This window comes from Mercenaria mercenaria, chromosome 4, assembly GCF_021730395.1.
Source record: "Mercenaria mercenaria strain notata chromosome 4, MADL_Memer_1, whole genome shotgun sequence".
Lineage (NCBI taxonomy): Eukaryota > Metazoa > Mollusca > Bivalvia > Venerida > Veneridae > Mercenaria > Mercenaria mercenaria.
Window position 1 is genome coordinate 87,833,203 of NC_069364.1, and position 21,698 is coordinate 87,854,900.

The window sequence follows — 21,698 nt, forward strand, 5'->3', positions numbered from 1 at the left end:
GCATTTAATTTCATACAAATTAACTTATTAATTCCTATTTCATTTTATACTTTTAAATCAATTCCTATGAATCCTTTTCTTTGATAACAATATATACATTTCGAAACACTCTGTGAATAAAACTAACAAGAAAATACATCTTTCTACTTGCTTTATCAGCATCTGTGTTATTTTCATAATTGAAGGTGCATTGGACCATGTTGTCAATAAGAAGGTAAGACAATTCATATAACCCATCCTCTTACCTATATATAATTCACAAAGCCCGGTTATCAGAACTTCTTACCTACTTATTGGCAAATATGTGGGGGTAAAGAAATCTGACCTTCCTTATTAACCATGAAATTGCTGTTGTCAAACAAATTTGTGTCTTCAGAGGTAAGCTGGGTGCGCATTACGTCATTTATTTTGTCCGTATTTTTTGGAGCCAAAACAGATGTGAATGTCTAGCAAAATGGTGGACCGTTTTCAGTTTGTTTCAAAGGATTATGTTGAGCAAAGAACTAAATGTTTAATTAAACATTTTCACACTTCATAATATCAGTATGTCACTGCATTCCTGTAAAGTACACCACAATAAATGAGTCTGATAAATAAATTGCTTTTATCACCTGATTGTGGTCTTATCATGAGCTTCCCAATTAAACCTGTCAGTTAAAAATTACGAAATAATAACCGAGTTCTTACTAAACTTTGGGGAATCATGAAGAACGCGTTTGCCAATAAAAAGGGATAGAATACAAACAGGTTAGTATAGCACGAAGTATTGGTGTAAAAAATAGTTGTAGTTCAACATATCGTCAAGAGGCAGATATAACTGTTCGCTGTAATTTGGTTGGCAAGCGTAGTTTATTTATAGTCGGTGAATCGTCATCGGCTTTTGAGTGTATAACTGCAGTTGCTATATCAAGATAATACTGACAATGTATTTCGGATATATTTTGTATGTTTGCAGCTCTGTGCTGATGTTGATAAACGTTGAATGCGTTGCGGCAAAGGAAAACAAAATGATTAGACCAAAAGTAAGTTCTAGTTACTGTATTGAAAAGTTTTCATGCGGTGGTAACCATACAAATTCGTGCTATTGTGATTCTCTGTGTGAAACAATGGGCGACTGTTGTAAAGGATTTAAAACCAATAAAACGCTTGTAAACATTCCGGCAAAGACACAGTACTCTTGTTATAAAATACCTAAAGTGTCTGTTCGAAACGCCTTTGGAGCTCTAGTCGTCTCAGCATGTCCAGAAAACTGGAATGATGATGAAAGTCGAACACTGTGTGAACACGGGAAGGAAAGAGTTGAAATTAATAACACATATGTGAGCAGTGGCGGAATCATATTTAAAAATTTGTTCTGCGCTTTTTGCAGTGGTGTGCTACCTAGTGTGTATAGTTTTCGTACATTACAAGTTTGTACCAATGACAGTCTTGATGAGGAACTGAAAAAAGTAGAAAGATGCAACGATTTGTACAACAAAAACGCTCAGATAGATTCAATCCGCACTTGCCCTCTGAACGTTAAAAAAGTATGCACGATAAGCACGACAGATGACCTTTCGAAGAACTGTACAGACGGGTATTACGGACTTGTCTACGATTCCTTTGGTAATATGTATAAAAATATATACTGTGGTTTATGTAATAATATATCAGAAAATGATCTTTCTTGTGAAAAGGATAAAGTAAACGCAGGAGATCCATATGTGTTTACAATATTAATCAATTCTACTAACACCAGTTCAAATGGAGACACTCAGATGTACGCAACAGTGACTGCACTTGTTATTTCAATAGTGTCGTTAGTAATAACCCTTGTTGTGTATGGACTTTTTCCTGCCTTAATGAACCTCCCGGGAAAGATTACATTTTTTCTGGCATTAACACTTCTCTTGGCACAGTTACTGTTTCTGATATCTTCTGAAACAGAGCAGATTCCGTGGTTGTGTATTGCAGTGGCAGTTTTAGTGCATTTCTTCTTTACCGCCGCCTTCTGCTGGATGAATGTTATAGCTTTTGATCTTTGGATGACCTTTTCGAATCGTAAATTTGACTGCGGAGATAAGATGAAGTTTTGTTACTACAATGTATATACATGGTCAGTTCCAGCCATCATTGTTTCTATAGGAGTAATTCTTAACTTTTCAGAGAAAACCGGGTCCTTAAATCCTCAATACGGCAAGAAAGAATGTTGGATATTTTCAGAAAACGCTAAATTGCTTTTATTTATAGGACCTTTGGCGCTTTTTAAATTGTTTGATGTTGTTGCATTTTCTTGTACAGTATATTACATAAGAAAAGCCAAAAGAGAAGCATCATTTGCAACAGAGGGGAAAGGGAACGTATGTTTATTCTTTATAAATTTGAAACTATCGCTCATTATGGGTCTGACTTGGACTTTTGCATTTCTAGCGAAATATACAAACAATGATATACTGTGGTATATGTTTATCATTTTCAATGCGCTTCAAGGTTTCTTCATATGCGTGTGTTTTGTTTGTACCAAACAAGTATTCAATCAGGTCAGAAAATCGTTCACTAATAACTTGCATGTACAATCTAATGACACGAAAAGTTCGTCAGTATAAAGTAAATGTTTCCTCAAGAACAAAAAGATATTTAAGCAGATACATTGCTGATATCGTGTTATGTAATTGTAGTGACCTGATGAGTGAGATCAATTGTTTTAGATAATTGTTTCTATTATAGATATCAGAAAAAAGTGTAATTATGAGTCTTATTTACTCATTATTTTAAGATATCACTCCCTAAGAAATTATAAACCATCAATTAAATATGTCTTGATATTAGATATCGTCAAATAAAACAACAACAACTATTTAGCTATTTGAAATGGACAGAAAGAAATGTATTGTACCGAAATTATATTTATACACAATAAGACCTTTGTTCAGTATTATTTACAGTTACGCTCCTTATAACGTATTTTGAAACACAGTTATTGCACTTATCCTTCAGTGGTTTGTTTCCTTCCTTTTATCATAAGTTTAACTTTATTTCATCATGTAAGCCTTTTAAGTATTTAAAGTGGGACTTCGTTCTCTCAAACTCGGATAATTCGAACCCTCGCTCCAGCTTATCGTTAGGTCCTGGCATAATGCCTGTATAATATATATCAAAGGCTCGAACTATTGAATTTTGTCTGTCCCGTCGAAGTTCGAAAAAATCACATAATTTTTTATACTCATTTATTCAAGATGTAAGACTCCATTTTTATATTGATGTTTTCAAGAAGACATCTTCTTCCTTTGCATTGGACAACATTTATTTTACACGCATTTCTTTAAACCTATAGACACCACTGTTTGATCTATCTCACACTTATCGTGTAATGATGTTATCTAGAAATCGTTTAGATAACAAGATTAAGGGAAGGAGTCATGATGATGAAAAATTATGGGCAAATTTATGATAGATCAAAATCTTTGATGATGCACTTTTTCATAGAACGAGTTATAACAATCAAAACTACAATTTATTACTGTTTGAATGTCTGTACGTCTTGTCTTACCTGTGTATTTTGATACCATCACATTTCACACCTGGCGTGTAGAGGATATTTGTTTATTTTAGTGTAAGTTAAAAAAATCCCCACCCCCCAACCCACCAACCCACCAAAAATAGATACCATACGCAATATTTTCACACGAGTGGCGTAGCTACTGATGAAAATGTAAGTTATTGTGTCCATGAATGAAATATATTTTAATGTTATATGCAAAAAAAAATCTGTTTTATTTCATGTTTTGTTCTATAATTTTCCGATTCTACAAAAATTATATTTGACATCTTTCAGAGTGAAAACATACCTGATATTCCGCTGCATGAAAAACATATTTTCTACGAGCGACAAAAAGTTAAAATACTAGAAATCGGTATTTCTATTTATTGCCACATCATCAAAATAACCATTGACACTAATACAAATATTCTAAACACTAACTTTATTCCATTTTAATTGCATTTGCTCTGTTTTCGATTTTTCATGTACTGATAGTCATCTAATTTTCATGGTGTAGTAATCCACCATATGTTTGTGTAAGTAATTATAGAAATGAAAACATGATAAAGAAAGTTTGCGCTAAAAATAGTATCATTTAATTATCACGTTCCATTTTTATTACGGTAATTAGATTTACAAATAACACTTTCATGTCCAGTTGATTGATTTGTATATATTGCAATGGCAATCTTCAACATGGGTATATGTTAAGATGTGTAGATTAAGAATATGCTGTTGAAACTCTATATCTCGGACTCGAATATCTTAAAATTTTGGTTACATTATAATATGTCGAATTTCGGTTATCTCTACGTAAAACACTCGGTCCCTTGGAATTCGAGATACCGAGTTTCAACTGTATTAACATTTCAGTATGCGTCTGAGTCATCTGTATGTAATGACTACCCTCTCTACACAGCTACATGTTATTACACTGTACTTCTTCATCATTTTGTACAAGACTGTTACATGTATTTTGTTGCTAAATGTGTTCCTCTGCCTAGATGCATTCAAAACACTTTATTGTCCTTGATTCGAGCTCAATTTGTGCCTAGTTTTTGTATATTCAATTATATGTACATAAATGTGATATACGTTCAATGCTCACAAACAAACAACGACTTGAACTTTACATGTATTTGATAAATACAAGTTGAATTTATTTCTTAGATAATGTAGAATGCGCCTCTGTTCATGCTATTGCTACATGTATATTTTACGCTCTATTATTAATAAATGTGGAATGTTTGTGTGCTATTTTTATGTTTTGTGGGGGTTGTTACTTTCATACCCGCGGTTTTTCTTTCTGCACGTGTATTCCCTCCTCATCTTTTTCTATAAGCTTTAACGTTAACGTCAAACTTACACAAATATAAGTCATGTGACTTTTCCCCCAGGTGCCCCTCCGAACATTATTTCAGACATGATCTTTCGCAAGCCATTCTCGCATATCAGAGGTGTACTATGGTCCCCTGGATGAACCTCTAGCACATTTCGCCGATATTTTAAGTTTGGTTACATAACAGGAAAAAGTTTCAGCCAGTCAGAGATGTTTCGCGGCAAATCTTCGCGAATCAACCAAAATCGGCTGTGAAAAGCGTGTCTTTATCAATCACAGGCATGGTTAGCAAGAACTTTGCGTAGTTATTGTTCAAAGTTTAACCTTCGGCGTGCCGAATAATATCAAACATTGATTGGCTGAAACCACTCCCGGTAGTAATTACAGGTGCGCATGCTCACCAAATAAACGAAAAATTAAATCAGAGGCTCGTCACGGAATTCTGACGAACCTTTGTTGGATGAGAAAGCCACAAGACAGCTGGAAGGCTTCCTCACATGAAATAATTCTACAGCCGAAGCGAGGTTTTGAACCCGTATTGGTGAAGGGCATGTGCCATTTTCATTCGGCTTTTGCACGTTCACCGTACTAAATCGTCATATGACACACTTACTGCAATCCCCATCGATACATTGACACTGCAGAAAATACCTGTATAAAACAGCTAGTTCCACAGTTCCTAGACCGGCTTCCTAGTGGCTTATGGTGAAGATTTAAACTGTACAAAGAAAAGAAATCTCGAATCCATGCAAAATATAGTTTTGTTTTTTTTTTTTGCTCTATTATGAATTAAAAGCTAGTACATTAAGCGACATGTAAATAATACATATGAATACATTTTATATTGAAACACCCTTCCACCGAATAAACTGAATTGGAAATCGACGTTTGTATTTACAGTAAACATAACATATTTTCAGGTAGGGCGGGACCGGTAAATCGTTCTCTACGTTTTTTTTTAGATGGCGACTATCGAATACAGCGTATACCAAGTTCACACAATCTATCAAATGATGTAACCGTTAACCTATCTGACAAAGTTAAAAAAAAATGTCAAGATGTCTCCACAAGACAAAAAAATGGGTAATTTGACAAACACGAATAAGAGGTTAGTCATTATTCAGCTGTTTCACTCTGACTGGAAATGACTCAATATTCAAAAGTCGAAATGTTGCTACAACGCGTTCTGAAGACCTTTGGAATGATGTAAGTTTGGATAAACGGAACATGTTTCAACCCTTTATTCTCTTCAACAAGGGTATGGATCGTTCAAAGGCGGCGTCCCTATTATCGGCTGTTAAATGTTCGCTTTGTTTTATATCTTATTAACTATTGTGTTTATGTTCATGGTGACATTGTGCATTCTTATGGATATCTATTTTATACACTACAAATTTGGTTTGCATTTGCATGTTTTTTCATAACTGAGTACATATTTTATGTCTTTCCTTATAAATTAGGGCGTCCTTGAGCGCTTCGTTCTTCTTGTTCTTCTATGTCCGACCCAAGATAGAATCGCCCTAATGACACGAACAAGGCCCAAGAACATTGTTCTCGGGTCAAAATTTCATACCACCTCCAAATAGGGAGGACCGTGAACAATGCGAGAACAATATTGCGGAATGAGAAAGTGCAGACGATTCGTGCATGATTTGCAGGGCAAAACAAAAACTCATTTCCTTATCCTTTTAGTATTGAGTGCAAACATATGATAAATTTATGACAAAATAGAATATTATTTGAATGAAGAAATTACACTACTTTTGTAGAAATGTTGGTTTACCCCCGTCGATAATGTAAACAAGCGCCGTGAACAAGGATGTAAAATACTTCCGGTTCCCGGTGTTAGGGCGTTTTACTCGAGCTACGTGATCCGAATCAGGGGAATTAACGCCAAAGGACTCAGAGAGTAATCGAATGAAAATGTACCTTTAATTTGGTAAACTGGTAAATACTAGTTGGCGATATTCTAAATATTAACATTATCTTAATTCATCATAATAAAACTGAATGGCTGAGATAATGTCTAAAAATAAAACAATTGCTGTGTCTGACACATTACATCACGTTTTCTCATTACGTATTATAAGTCTCCATCTGCAGAATCAACATCTGATTTCAATAAAAAAAAATAACGAATACGTTTTTGGGTTTAATATGGTTTATTCAACAGTATCGTAACTAGAGAGGTCCTGAAGTATGTACCTGTACTAATATTTCAAAATTAAGTCCAAAATGGTGCCCCTCTATACAGTGTGTCCGTTTGACTAAACCTTATGCTTACAAATTATAAAGACGTGTTTCAGTCGCGAATAACAGACTATTGTATACTTTTCATTTCAAATTAAATAAAGAAAAATAGCTTTTTAGTGTTCTGTACTCCAAAGACAAATAAAATGTGAAGTGTAGCAACAAAAAATAAATCAACTGAATCGTAAGGCATTTCAGGCGCCAAAGTTATTTCCTTTCATTTTAAATGGATGTCTGCTTGATGTAATTGCAGATTTGAAGAGTATTTCTGATTTCGAGTATTTAATACTTCGTAATTTCGATGATTATATTTATAGGAATTATAAAGCATGCGCCTTAGTGAACAATAACAAAGTGAATTTCAATTATTTTGTCAGCAGTGATAAACAGAAATGTCATCACAGAGAAAATCAATATTCGATATTTTTCTTTGTCAACGTTACAATACACGAAACAGTGAAGTTGGTATCACTCGTAGCACTGAGCATGATTGTAAAGTACTTCTTGTAATAAAAATTAACATTCCAAGACTTTACATGTGCTTGATATGATTTATGCTTACAAAATGTTCAAACACTAAGTTGTTTCGGTAAAAATGATAGCTTTTCATTCCTCAGACATTAGCCTCGAACGTTTACCACTGCGTACATGCAAATGTAATTGAGCCGTGCCATGGGAAAACCAACATAGTGGGTGTGCGACCAGCATGGAACCAGACCAGCCTGCGCATTCGCGCAGTCTGGTCAGGCTCCATGCTGTTCGCTTTTAAAGCCTATTGGAATTGGAGAAACTGTTAGCGAACAGCATGGATCCTGACCAGACTGCGCGAATGCGCAGGCTGGTCTGGATCCATGCTGGTCGCACACTCACTATGTTGGTTTTCCTGTGGCACGGCTCAATTGTCAGTACAATCACGAAGAATTTCACAGCACTCAGCAACATTATATACGACAGGAGGTCGTTAATGTAGTTCTGAATGTTCAGATGAAAATCTTTTTCTACCATACAGAATTTTATTAAACCCTGATTTTTTAAAACGTCAGAGTATATTAAGAAAATTTGGCAAATAATTTTTGTTACACTGATTTTAAAAAGTTGGACCTCACAAAAGTTTTCATAATGGACGTCTTCAGGAATAGAAATTTTACGGAGTCAATATACTTTGTGAATATATGTATTCAGCTGAAACTGGAAAACTAATATAACGAGCTAACACATTGCGGCCTACATTCTATGATACATAAGTTGAAAGTATTTCAAAATGTCTGTTTCAGTCCTCAATGTTCGGTTACATCCTTTGAAAACTTTGTTGCAATTAAATTAGCTAATTTAATAGAAAACGACAGTTTTTCGTATTGTGTGCACAACAGAAGAAACTCTCCTCTCCATTTAATATTATTATAATATAAGCACCAAAATAAAATTTTGATATATTAAGGAAAAAATTCTGAGGAATATAAATACTTTCTTTACATTGACAATAAACAATAGCATGTATTTATCTCATTATGATCTACATTCACACGGAACTTGTTTTGTAAGTACCGGAATACCTAGGGAGTGAATGCAATTTGTTTATCAATTCAGTTCCGGATCCTACGAAATGTGCTTTAAAACACACGCCAATTTAACATAACGAAATGTATGGTGGCAGATTAAGCACATTTTGTTGTGGCGTCAACGTGCCGTATCGAAAAATAAACATAGCAACGCGATAAAACAAAACATAGAACATGACAGAACGAAACATTTTATTTTGCGTTGGCATGCGTGCTGTTAATGATTTTGTGTTGATGTGCTGGCGCGCGCACAAAGAAGAAAAGTAATGTTCCGTTATGTCGCCTTGGCTATGATGCACATTTCTTGAGTTTCGCGCCAACACAAGACAGTGAAACATTTTGTTTTCTTCCTGACGCATACGCCAAAACACCAAACGGTCATCAACAAAAGTCTCGTGTTGGCGTGCACGCAAAGACGAAATGAAATGTTTCGTTGTTTCGCGATGGCCAGAAACTTTAGTTGATAGCGCACGTGCACCCTGTGCATTATTTCATCATGGACGGGCACATAGGTAGAACCACCGACCTTCCCTAAGCCACGATATCTTTTTCACGACCTGAGCGAGGGTCAGCGACCTTACCCACTCGGCTAAGGAGGTCCTCTTTCATAAGTATAGGTTATACAATGATATTTGTTTTAAATCATTAACGTCACGACCTTCTCTTTATCAGTTATATAAATCATATCAATTGATCAAGAACCATTAAATATTTACTAAGTAGATATCCTTGACCTATGATGGTTCGAATTAATCATGGGGGAAACCCACAACGGAAAGAGCTTATTCCTCATTACAAAAGTCAAATTTGTCAAGTGCCAACCGAAATATTTAGTATATATTATAAAGTTTGCTTCTCAATATATCCGGAAAATAAAGTGGTGTTAAGTACAGCTTCATTTTTCATTTCAATCAAAGCGTAACGTCATAACATTTATGAGAACAAATAAGAAAAACATTTCTTGTAATAGGTGTTATTACGTAGTTTTGTAACTTCTCAAAAACAGCTTGACATTTTTCCGATTAGATATGAGCCAGCCTCTCACAAACAGGATGTTTGTATTTTTGTAGTTTCTTTACATTCGCGTGATCACTTAATAATGACAGAAGGTAATAGTAACTTGATGTCAGTATGGTAACGATAGTGGCCATGCAGTAGCCGTACATTATGCAATCTTGTGTACGTTTTGCCATATGTTTATTCTTGATTTAATAATGTCCCGTGTTTTATTTTAACCCTTACCTTGCTAAATTTCTATAATGTACTTTTCCATCTTTCAGTTTATATATATATAAAGTAGTACTATATATACTTAATATGCTGTTGTGAGAAAATTAGAAAATAATATATATATGTTTTTTCAGTTTATAAATTTTACCTCTTTATCAAATCCAAATGACAAGAATAACATGAAAAAGCCTTTTAGAGCATCTACAACTGACATTTAAGAATTGGCACCGGTAAAGTACTTCATTATTAATTACTCCAGCAAGCGGTTTTTGCATATAGGATGTAGTAAACATATCTTCTCTATAATTCTTAAATGGTTGGGATTTTCCATCTACTTTGAAATGAGCTTGACCCTTCAACGTTTAGGAAAATTGAATATATCTATTGAAGGTCAATGCATTTGAAAATTGCAAAAAGATTAGGTTACATTGTGTTTTCCGTTTAGACACCTCTTCGTTTGGATATGTGCAATTATTTTGTTAAAAAGACATGTAACTCCTCCTGAAATTGTCATTTTTCGTTCGAATGTATTTTGATCAAAGCAAGATTATTTTTGTAAAAATATAGGCACCTTAGCTAAAAATACAAACTTTAGACACTACTTAGTTTAGATTAGTTCTGGCTACTACAACTTAACTGACGCTGTTTTTATTTTCTGATGGTCACATTCATTATGTTATGGCGTAATCCCATTTGGTACCTAACCTGTCTCGAACCGTAAAGTTTGCGCACTGACTCTCGTGAGAAACTGATGACGTCACGCAAAGTTAATAGCACATTGTTATTTTTGAAAACTCCGTGATCCCAAATTATCCGTGCTTGTTACATGAGCTTTACGGACAACAGAATATATATTTAAAAACTTAACAAATAATACAGCAAAATAATAACTGGCAGGTAAACTTCTTTGATCATTATGTGTATTACAGCAAAGCTTAAATCTATAGGTTTTTGATCTGATTCCAAAGAGCCATAACCAAGAAAAACAAGTGCACTGAATAGTTTTAGAGATAAAACTGAAAATTGATAAATGCGATGCATTTCTGTATAAACATGAGACACATATAAATCTAATTGCATATTAAGTATGTTAATATTGATTTTTGCAAGGGTTATTCTGTTAAGTACTTGATTTCCTAGAAAGCGGACGAACAATATTTACCTCAATCTTTTAAAAGTATGAATAACTTAATCCAGCGAAAATATTTTTCGTTTGGCATACGGTCAAGTTTCTTATGTTCTTATAATTGTAACTGTTCTTAAACCTAAATTGCTTTTATTGTATGAGTATACCGAACGGTTTTTCTTATTTGAGCCGTGCCATGGGAATACCAACATAGTGGGTGTGCGACCAGCATGGATCCAGACCAGCCTGTGCATCCGCGCAGTCTGGTCAGGATCCATGCTGTTCGCTAACAGTTTCTCCAATTCCAATAGGCTTTAAAAGCGAACAGCATGGAGCCTGACCAGACTGCGCGGATGCGCAGGCTTGTCTTGATCCATGCTGGTCGCACACCCACTATGTTGGTTTTCCCATGGCGCGGCTCATTTCTACATTCGAATACTTTGCAACTATTGAACTAAGACGTACACTTTGCAGACCCACTGGTTATTTCATGTATAATACTGGATTCAGAGAAAACATATCAACAATCTTAGATCACTGTCAGGATATCTATGTGTAGGTAACATAAATATTTGCTCTTTTGCTTTCGCATTCTGATAACTTTCGATAACATTTCAATCCTAGATAAAAATGACAGATTTTATCGCATTTCTTGAAAGTAAAAATTGATTTCCAGGAATGAACTAAACATTATTTAGAAAATAATATTTTAAAAGCATACTATACCAGTATTGCCTGGATAAGCATGGTATCCTAGATATTCAAATGTCTTATTGTCAATGACAAACATTTTACATCGTTTTTGAAAAAGTTAGTTTAGTTCTTAAACATATTTATTTCCTGTGTTAAAATGTACCAGCTGCCTAACGTTTTGATAAGTTTTAATTATATAGCTCTATTCAAAATACGACCGTTTCGTTGCAAACATGATATATTTTATATTTACATTTCAAAGTACTGTTACCGTACATATAGAAAAGTATAAAATTGTCTGGATTCAAATGTAGTCTTAAAACAGAAGGTCTTTTTCAACGTGAAAGAACGCATCTTGTACGCATATTGTATAAAGTCTTCTAAAACATTAAGTTCTGTATTAAAGTAATTAATTCCATTTACATATTCGGGCGTTAAGGACACGTCACGGCTGAAATATTTCAGAATTATTGTAATACATAATTGGTATAAAAATTGTGTTTCCAGTACATGTGCTCGCTAGATAAGTCTGGTTTTTCTAACTGCAACACTAAGAATGACCCTAATAAGTGACAGGTGATTGAAAAAATAGGAATTCTTACAACATTTGGATAGACAAAATGACAATAAGTTAAGAGTCGGTTCTTGTCTTGATTTAATTTTTAGGCTGTAAGCTGCAAAACGAAAGCCTAACTGGAAGGAAGAAATAACAGCAAACTTTTAATTAGGTCATGCACCATATGCATCATCTTACAACTGTCAAATTTTGTAATTAGTTTTCAAGATCTTATCTCTCCATTCAGCATATACATTGTTGTTTTTGTGAGTATCTTCATAGGACATTGTAGTGTGTAATTTACTTTACATTCTACATCAATATTTGTACTTGAAACTGTTTTGTTGAGCTCAAATAAAGATAGGCAAGAATTTCTATTGTTTAAGCTTGTCGTTAAGACATAAGAACGGTTCTTATCTGATGGGTAAAGATAAAACATTAAGTTGAATCATAACGTAATGCTTTTTTTCTTTTTGAAAAAAATGAATTTTCTGTTTTTAGCTTTTTTTTATTATTATTAATAATTCACTTTCAAAGATATATGAAAAAATTGGAGACATTTACATAATACATTAGTAATTACAAGTTACACCTGCTATCATTTGTCTGCGAACAACATACTGATTTTGACGAAGTAGTTCTTAGTCAAACTGCAGTAGTTTAGAGAAATTATATCATCTCAGTAAGACGAAGTAAAGACTACTTTACAGTCCAGATAGTAAAATAGAAAGTCCATAGGTAGATAGATACAGGTACTTACATTTCAATTCTTTTATTCCATCTATCTATGCAAAACAATGAATGTAAATAATTAAGAAATAATTTATCGCAAAACCGTGTTTTACCACTATTAATACACAATGGGCGGTTACACGTCGGGTGTAGTAATTTCACGATTATTCCCTACGACATATAACCGCCCGAGTGTATAAATAGTGTTCAAATAAGGTTTTGCTATAAATTATGACGATTCTAATACATCTTTTATTGTAAAATTTAGATGAAATATCTCAGAACTGTTTATTGACGCATGTATGGCGCCAAATGATAGGTCGTCACACTCTTCTTTTTATACACACCAGGACCGGAAATGGTAATGCGTCTTGCGGAATAGTTCCATTAGGACGCAAATGATGGCGAATTATTCTGCACGGCTAATAACCAACTCCGTGTGTGTGTAAATTAATTAAGACAGTTAATGCTATGTGACATTTCGTTTTAAAATTGTTTTTAAGTAAAATATTTGAGACGTCAACATAATATCGTTGTGATGATTAAAGCATTCTTAGTCATATAAGAATGTCAAATAAGCCTATTTTAGCTTATTGAAACAGAAGACTTAGAACATGATTCCATGAGTCGACATGGTTTTTTTTTCAGTCATCACTTATCGATCATATCTGTATTACTTGAGTTTTTATAGAATTAACAAGTAGTATGTGTCAGTTTATGTTTTGTTTACATCAAAGGACGCTGAACATTAACTGAATGTACATGTTATGAAAACATTTTTAACTGGAAATTGAAGTTGTCATGCAACATTCTTCTCTCCATATCTGCAATTGAGCTCACAAGCATTTTCGACAAAGTTGTGCTTCATTTTTAAAATAAACAAACAAGAACAGTAAACATTTCAATCACTGAACTTAATAATTTTTTCAGGTTTTACAAATGTATCTGCTTGTTTTATCGAGCGATATCGCCGCACCTAACCAATGTCCAGAAAGTATTTATTGGCAGATGTTGCCAGTCCGTTGCAACAAGGCACAAAACTGTCTCCTATGATGCATGATTGTATTGTGGCATATTGAATGCGCCAACATAACCCCAGCAGTTGTCAGTATGCTCGTTTCGTTCATGGACTACGGCTGTGTAAACAGATCGTGGTCTTTCACTTGAGAGTTTCTTTGAAGATTATAACTTAAATTGCTATGGACACGCCTTCCCGAACTGTGAGAGTAAATTTGCTACGTTTCGAAACGTAACAATAATCACTATATTACTTTTATTTCGATGAGCAGGGTAAATCAAGTTAACTCGAGATATATATACATTGAAACTGAGATACCAAGATACTCTTCAAACGTCAAAATAGTGGTTAAATGTACATTTTCATGGTGTTTGATCATATTTTTCAGTACCATGTCAAGCCCAGACGAACTTCTTTTCTTCGAAAGTCAACTTAAGCTCGGGTAACAACTGAAACTAGTAATATAACAAAACAAACAATAACAACATCAACAAGAAACAGGTCAAACTACTTTCAAAAAAAAAGCCGCCTATTAACTGTTCGCATGGAAATAGCAGTGCGTTTAAATGAACGCACGTGGACACCGGCTGAGCACATGTGTACATAAACACATGTAGTTACAAAAACAAAGAAAATCAAACTGACAAAAACAAACATGGAGAAGGAACACAGAAGGACACTGCCTTAGAACTGTCAATTGATGAGTTTAAACTACTGACACAACTCTCACTCGAGGCCTAGACTATATAGGGAATGATTGATTTGATTATACTTTTAGAAATGAAGTATCAAAATGTTATTAGCATGATGGGTTTGCGAATTGCCTTGATGGAATTTTTCGGTGATATTCTACATATTCTACAAGAACAAAGACGTTGCTCCATTGCTTTAGACGCCGGTGTATTTTGAATACATTTTTACTTCGGGTACCTATTTCTATTTGCTTACAACTATTATATGTAATTGCATTATATTATATATATTCCTCATTTTATTATCAGACTCATGGTGACATAAATTATGTTGATATTTCAGCTTGTGTACGTTTGTTTGGTTATAAACTTTCAGTGTCTGACAAGACACGTTTTAGCAAATTAGAACTTAGTTTATTTGAAATAATGTAACTGCGTTTAAATTTAGTGTTATTATTTAATAATAGTCGTATATTCACAGTTGTTTGTTATTGCTGTCTTGGTCAGGACCTGTTCATAGCTAATGTTATATATTGTTATGAATAATCGACTATATATAAAAGTGTTTATCTCGTGTATCTTTCCGTCTGTTCTTTGTCAAATTTGATAGGAAGGGTTTGATTCATAATTTAACTCGAGTTTTTATGATTTTAAATATATTCTTTTTCCATTCAGTAAGAGCGTTCGGATCTGTACATTTTTTCTGACACCATTTTTAACATAATCATCAATAGACTGAGTTATTTCAGAGAGACATTTTTCAAAGTTTATAGACGAGGGAATTCTATATTATGGACCTTTGGAGAAAATATTTCTGATTCTTTTATCATTAAAGAGAATTCCTATAGTTTTTTTCCTTTCATAGAATTTTTTTAAATTCACATATATGATAGGAAAATGTGTGCTGAAAACAATGAACAAATAAAAACAATAGGTCACCAGGCTTGTTTTTGTGAAAAATTGCTTTGAACACACCCACTGTTGCTGAAACTGCCAGCGATTTTTCAACATTTTCATAATTTTCTGCTTTTTTATAAATACCAACCAAAATATACATCCAGGCAGCACAATACGTTTTTTTTCTTATTACAGATTTTATCATACACATACTTGATATCATAGTCATATTTGTAATACTCTATCCTTACAATGATGGGTACAAATGAAAAAAAAAAATTGTTTCATATTTACTTTTGTGAACTTTTTTCAATGAAAAATACCCATAGTGAAGAATATTTTTTTAAATTTTGAAAAAAACTCTTTCATAGATTTTTTTCCTTTTTTTCTTGTGTATAGATAATTGTATTGTGAGCATAAAAATGGCTAAAAATGTATGGGTCACCAGGCTAAATTTTATGTTAAGACCGCTAGAATACAACACCTGTCCGGACGGAAATGGCGCGAACCAGCCCAAATTGATTACATGTATGTCTGCTAAAAAAATTTAAAAAAGTTTTAAAAATTCTTAATTCTTTCTATAATTGCATACTAAATAATCTGAAAGGTGATATTGTCTTATCAGTACCAAGTCAATTATCTTACATTATATGAACAACACTGTCTTTATACTAAAATGCGATGTGAAAACACAACCACAAAAATAGCAAGATACCTGTCAGGCATGATACTTGTCAACACAACATAAACCAGTATCAACATTTGATTACTGATATAACTTATCAAAATGTTATTTCATTCAAAATTCCTCATATTTAAGATTGTCTGTAACATGTTTCAACAAATGTTGACTTCAGTTTAGTTTTCCATAGAAAGTGTCGGCTGCGCAGAAAGATGCGCATAAAAACTATAGGAATTCCCTTTAAAACTCTTAAAATTACCCGTTATGATCTGACGTAAATGAAACTATGAAATTATTGTTGATATACCTGTGCGCTGTAATACGATTGGCTAGCGTAGTATATTTAAAGTCAATGCTTGTAACTGCTTGTAACTACTGCAGTCGCATACCAATCGTTTAAAGTAGTAGTAACTGCTGGACGTTGAAACATAATTTCACTGACCTTCGAGTGTAAAACTTGTGTTGCTGTGTTAATAGAGAATATTGACAATGTATTTAGTATATATTTTGTATTTTATAAGCACTTTGCTGATGGCTATCGAGTGTCTTGCGTTAAAAGACGGTGTAGGAATATATCAAAATATATCAAAGGAACATGAAATGATTAGACCAAATGTAAGTTCTACGTACTGCAGAAACAAGTTTTTCTGCGGTGGTAACAGCACAAATTCATGTTATTGTGATTTATTATGTGAAGTAATGGGCGACTGCTGTGAAGGATTTAAAACTAATGGAACTGTTGAAAACCTTCCGGCAAAGTCACAGTTCGATTGTTACAGAATGCCTGGATTGTCTGTTGGTAACTCTTTTGGAGCTCTAGTCGTTGCAGCATGTCCGACGGACAAGACAGATGATGGAAGTCGATCACTATGTAAAGACAGAAGAAGAAAAGTTGAAATTAACAAAACATATGTTAGTAATGACGGGGTCGTTTTTAAGAATTTATTCTGTGCTTTCTGCAATGGTATTCTGCCTCCTGTGTATAGTCTTCGATATTTAAAACTGTGTGCCAGTGATAGCCTCGATGAGAAACAGAATCGTACAGAAAAGTGCAACGATTTGTACGACAAAAGAGCGCAGATAGATTCGATGCGCTCTTGCCCTCTGAAAGTGAAGGAGAAATGCCCTTTTAATACGGCAGTTGACCTGTCACGTAACTGTACTTCAGGGGAATATGGAATTGTGTACGATTCATATGGTAATATGTATAGAAACATATACTGTGGTATATGTAATGATATACCAGCAGAAAATCTTTCTTGTGAAAAGGACAAAGTATACGTAGGAGATCCATATGCATATACAAAACTAATTCAAAATGAGGAAATAAGGGTCAAAATAATGACACAGTTTACTAATGAAAATGTTTCCGAAAATGATAGAGGTGGACTTAATGGAACTAAAATATCCAGTTTAAGTCGAGATAATGCCAAGATGTACTTAACAGTGATTGCACTTGGTATTTCAATTGTATCCTTAGTAATAACTCTAATAGTGTATAAATGTCTTCCGGTGCTTATGAACACTCCGGGAAAGATTACATTTTGTTTAGCGATATCACTGTTCTTTGCACAGTTACTGTTTTTAGTATCTTCTGAAACCGAGCAAATGCCGTGGTTGTGTATTACAATGGCAACTTTAGTGCATTATTTCTTTCTTGCTGCTTTCTGCTGGATGAATATTATAGCTTTTGACCTTTGGATGACCTTTGCACATCATATGTTCGACTTCGATGAAAAACGGAAGTTTTATTACTACAGTGCGTATGCATGGTTAGTTCCAACCAGTATTGTAACCATAGCAGTAATTTTTAACTTTTCAGACGAAGTTGGTACCTTCAGTCCTCAATATGGCGAGAAGGGATGTTGGATATTTTCGGAAAAAGCCAAGTTGCTTTTATTCATAGGACCTTTGGCGCTTTTTAAATTGTTTGATATTGTTGCATTTTCTTGTACTGTATATTACATTAGAAAAGCCAAACGAGAAGCATCATTTGCAAGAAAGGGAAAAGGGAACACGTGTTTATTTTTTATAAATTTGAAATTGTCGTTGATCATGGGACTCACGTGGACATTTGCGTTTATGGCCAAATATAGCGACAGTGAGGTTTTGTTGTATTTGTTTATAATTTTCAATGCGTTTCAAGGCTTCTTCATATTTGTGTGTTTTGTATGTACCAAAAGGGTATTTAACCTGGTCAGAAAGTCGTTCCGACATGAAGGTTCCTCAACCACTTATACCTCGCGTGTAAGGTCATCTGCTGGTACGAGAAGTACGTCGGTTTAAAGTGAACGTTACTTTTCAAGCTTTGGACGAAAGTGAATTTTGGTAGATACATTACTGGTACAGTTGAAGTAAAGACAACATAATTTACCACACAAAAAATAAACTTGAATGGTTTTTATCCAAGATATCCATTAAGCTTAAATGTATTCTCCAAACTGAAGTACCTCTTCACCGGACATAAAATCAAGTTTTGATTGACAAAAAGGAAACGGCGGTAACTGCACTTACCCTTAGACTGTTTATTTCCTGTTTTTTGTTTTATCATAAGATTATTTTTAATATTGTGGATAAAACCTGATAAAACATTTAAACACTTTTAGATACTTTTCGTAATTAGTGCAGAGTATTTATCTGAAAAGGTAAACTTTAAAAAACTCTCTTTACTTTGATGATTTTACACAACTTTGGTAAAGTCACATATTAAAAATTTGGCGTTCATGTCATTTATCGAAACGGTACTTTTTTCAAAATACACAAATATGTATACGTAATGCGAAATTTAATTTCTTTTTTCGTTGTGTTATGATATTTCACAAAGATTCCGTATTACTCCAACTTCACTTCTCTATACTGAAGCAAGTGACAAGAAAACTAGATGCCCTTTTTATCTTAACACACTAAAGTCCCTGCTTTTCAAATATTATTCAATTTGGTCTATAAATAAAGGGATTTAATTAATTAAAGTTCCATAATGCTTTAATTTTATGTCAAAAATGGAGCAGCTATCCAAACAGAGGATATGCATAATTACATGGTTAGAAAAGTATCATTTTCAATATTTGAGCCATGCCATGAGAAAACCAACATAGTGGGTTTGCGACCAGCATGGATCCAGACCAGCCTGCGCATCCGCGCAGTCTGGTCAGGCTCCATGCTGTTCGCTTTTAAAGCCTATTGGAATTGGAGAAACTGTTAGCGAACAGCATGGATCCTGACCAGACTGCGCGGATGCGCAGGCTGGTCTGGATCCATGCTGGTCGCAAACCCACTATGTTGGTTTTCTCATGGCGCGGCTCATTTAATATAATCTTGTTCAGTTAGAGTTATAAAGGTTGGGAGGGAGGGGGGTAATCGAAAATAATGGATTCAGTAGTACTTCCTACCATGTTGGTTAATAGAAAAATCTTTGACAAATATTTGAGAAAGCAATTATTAATATTGTGATTTAACAAGTTATTAATATATCTTATGTTCATAACAAAACATGTGACAGCCACATTATAAACAAATGAATTATGACCCTCTAACGCAAATGCAAAAACCATTACTTGTGTTTGTATAAAAGCAATCAGATTGTTTCGTTCTATTTCTTATTTTTGTGACAAGTCCATTCTCGAAAGATACCAATAGCAAATCAGAGGGCACGTTAATACATGAATATGCGTTAATGACATTGAAACATATAGAACAATGTAAGCAATCTACTAACAAATTTATTTGGTTATTGTAATATGTTTATTTCATTTTTACAAGTCAAAAATGGTCATGAAGAAAGCTATACACTTTTTCCTCAATACTGACCTTTCCCACCTTTACAAGGAACATACAACTTAAAACAGCCATTTTACAACCAGGACGAATTAACTGGCCATTTTAATAGAATGGACTTATTGTTCACATTAGCAGTGATAACAAGCAGACTTACAATAACTGCCTTCATTGGTTTCTACTAGTTGCCAAACTACTAGATCATATATATTTCACTACCAAGTTTTACCATGTGGTATAGATTACAGACGTTGTTCTGACTTTAAAAAGATGCTAAGTCATTGGTCTTTGTAATTAATACGTCTGTACATCTGCGGATGGCTCTAAATTATATCCTAATACTTATAACATGTGTAAATGTTGAGTTCTGCTCAACCCGGGGATTAAGGGCGTGGAGGATAGCTTGCATCCCAATTACCATCCATGAACAGGTTCAGTCAAACCGAGCCTGCAACATTTTCGTTTATGTCGTGTTGGACGACCTGTGGTTTTCCACTTTTGTTATTTTATTTACGCAGTCAAAAATTACTAAATCATTTTCACTTATTATTCTGTACTCAGATGTGAGATGAATTTTCATTGAAAATGTATCCTCTATCTATTGCAACAATGGAACGTTTTGAATCATTTCGACTACTAGTGTTTAACAAGATTTTAATATAGTAGGTATTGTGATGTCAATTATATACCTACATATATATCATATTTGTTTATATAAGTACTTTAGTAATATATTGTTTGTACATTGATACTTTATTATTTTTGTCAGAAAATATATTTACTTATTCGATGCTAGCATTTAACGGTCTTAAGGCCCCATATTCATAACTTGCTTGCACATGTACATGTAGTAAATGTAGTTATCTATGTACAGTACTTATTTTTATTTTGTACATTGATCGCCAATGCATTTTGGTTTAAAATGATTTTCCTCTATCAGATGCACAAAACACTCGCTTTGGATATTTAACAGATAACTGTTTTACAATCTTTACAAGATTTACAAGTTATTTCTTTAATTTCTTATCAATAAATATTTTGTTATAATGTTTATCACGTAATGCATGTTTATATAAAAACTGAAGGTTTAACCTACTTGTAAAGATTCTTGCACGCATAAGAAATAATGTTCATGGAAACCAACAATTGTGACACTTAAAGGAAGCTGTATCCTATGAAAGCAGTGCATGCTATAAATCTGTATCAATAAATCTATAATAAAAAGTTGCATGTGTTTCGTACATTGTACGAAAATAGTTTTGTTTTTACATTTATGTGTATATATCACTTGATTATGTTCTGATATTGTCACTTTATAGTATGTTTTATATGAATAAATTCGGAATGTTTGTCCTATCTGTGGATTATTGCTTTTTGGTTTTGTTATTTGCAAAAAGAGAGGCCTCCGTGGTCGAGTCGTTAAGGTCGCTGACTTCAAATCACGTGCCCCTTACCGATGTGTGTTCGAGCCTCACTTGGGGCGTTGACATTTTCATATAGGATGCCGTCCAGCTGGCTTACGGAAGATCGGTGGTTCTATCCAGGTACCTGCTCGTGATGAAATAATGTACGGAGGCGCACCTGGGGGTTTCCTCCACCATCAAAGCTTGAAAGTTGCCATGTGACATAT

The 21,698-nt window shown here is 33.9% G+C and overlaps 2 protein-coding genes across 2 annotated transcripts; both read left to right on the top strand.

Moving 5' to 3' along the window:
- Window positions 1-475: 475 nt before the first annotated feature.
- LOC123552373 (G-protein coupled receptor Mth2-like) lies at window positions 476-4,768 on the top strand. The gene has a single exon (XM_045341992.2). The coding sequence runs from the start codon at window positions 924-926 to the stop codon at window positions 2,583-2,585; it is 1,662 nt and encodes a 553-aa protein (XP_045197927.2). The 5' UTR covers window positions 476-923; the 3' UTR covers window positions 2,586-4,768.
- An 11,544-nt stretch (window positions 4,769-16,312) lies between these two features.
- On the top strand, window positions 16,313-21,424 carry LOC123552374 (probable G-protein coupled receptor Mth-like 1). The gene has a single exon (XM_045341993.2). The coding sequence runs from the start codon at window positions 16,784-16,786 to the stop codon at window positions 18,578-18,580; it is 1,797 nt and encodes a 598-aa protein (XP_045197928.2). The 5' UTR covers window positions 16,313-16,783; the 3' UTR covers window positions 18,581-21,424.
- The last annotated feature ends 274 nt before the right edge of the window (window positions 21,425-21,698 follow it).

Coding starts and splice junctions, on each gene's coding strand:
- LOC123552373 (XM_045341992.2), top strand. CDS start 924: ATGTATTTCGGATATATTTTGTATGTTTGCAGCTCTGTGCTGATGTTG.
- LOC123552374 (XM_045341993.2), top strand. CDS start 16,784: ATGTATTTAGTATATATTTTGTATTTTATAAGCACTTTGCTGATGGCT.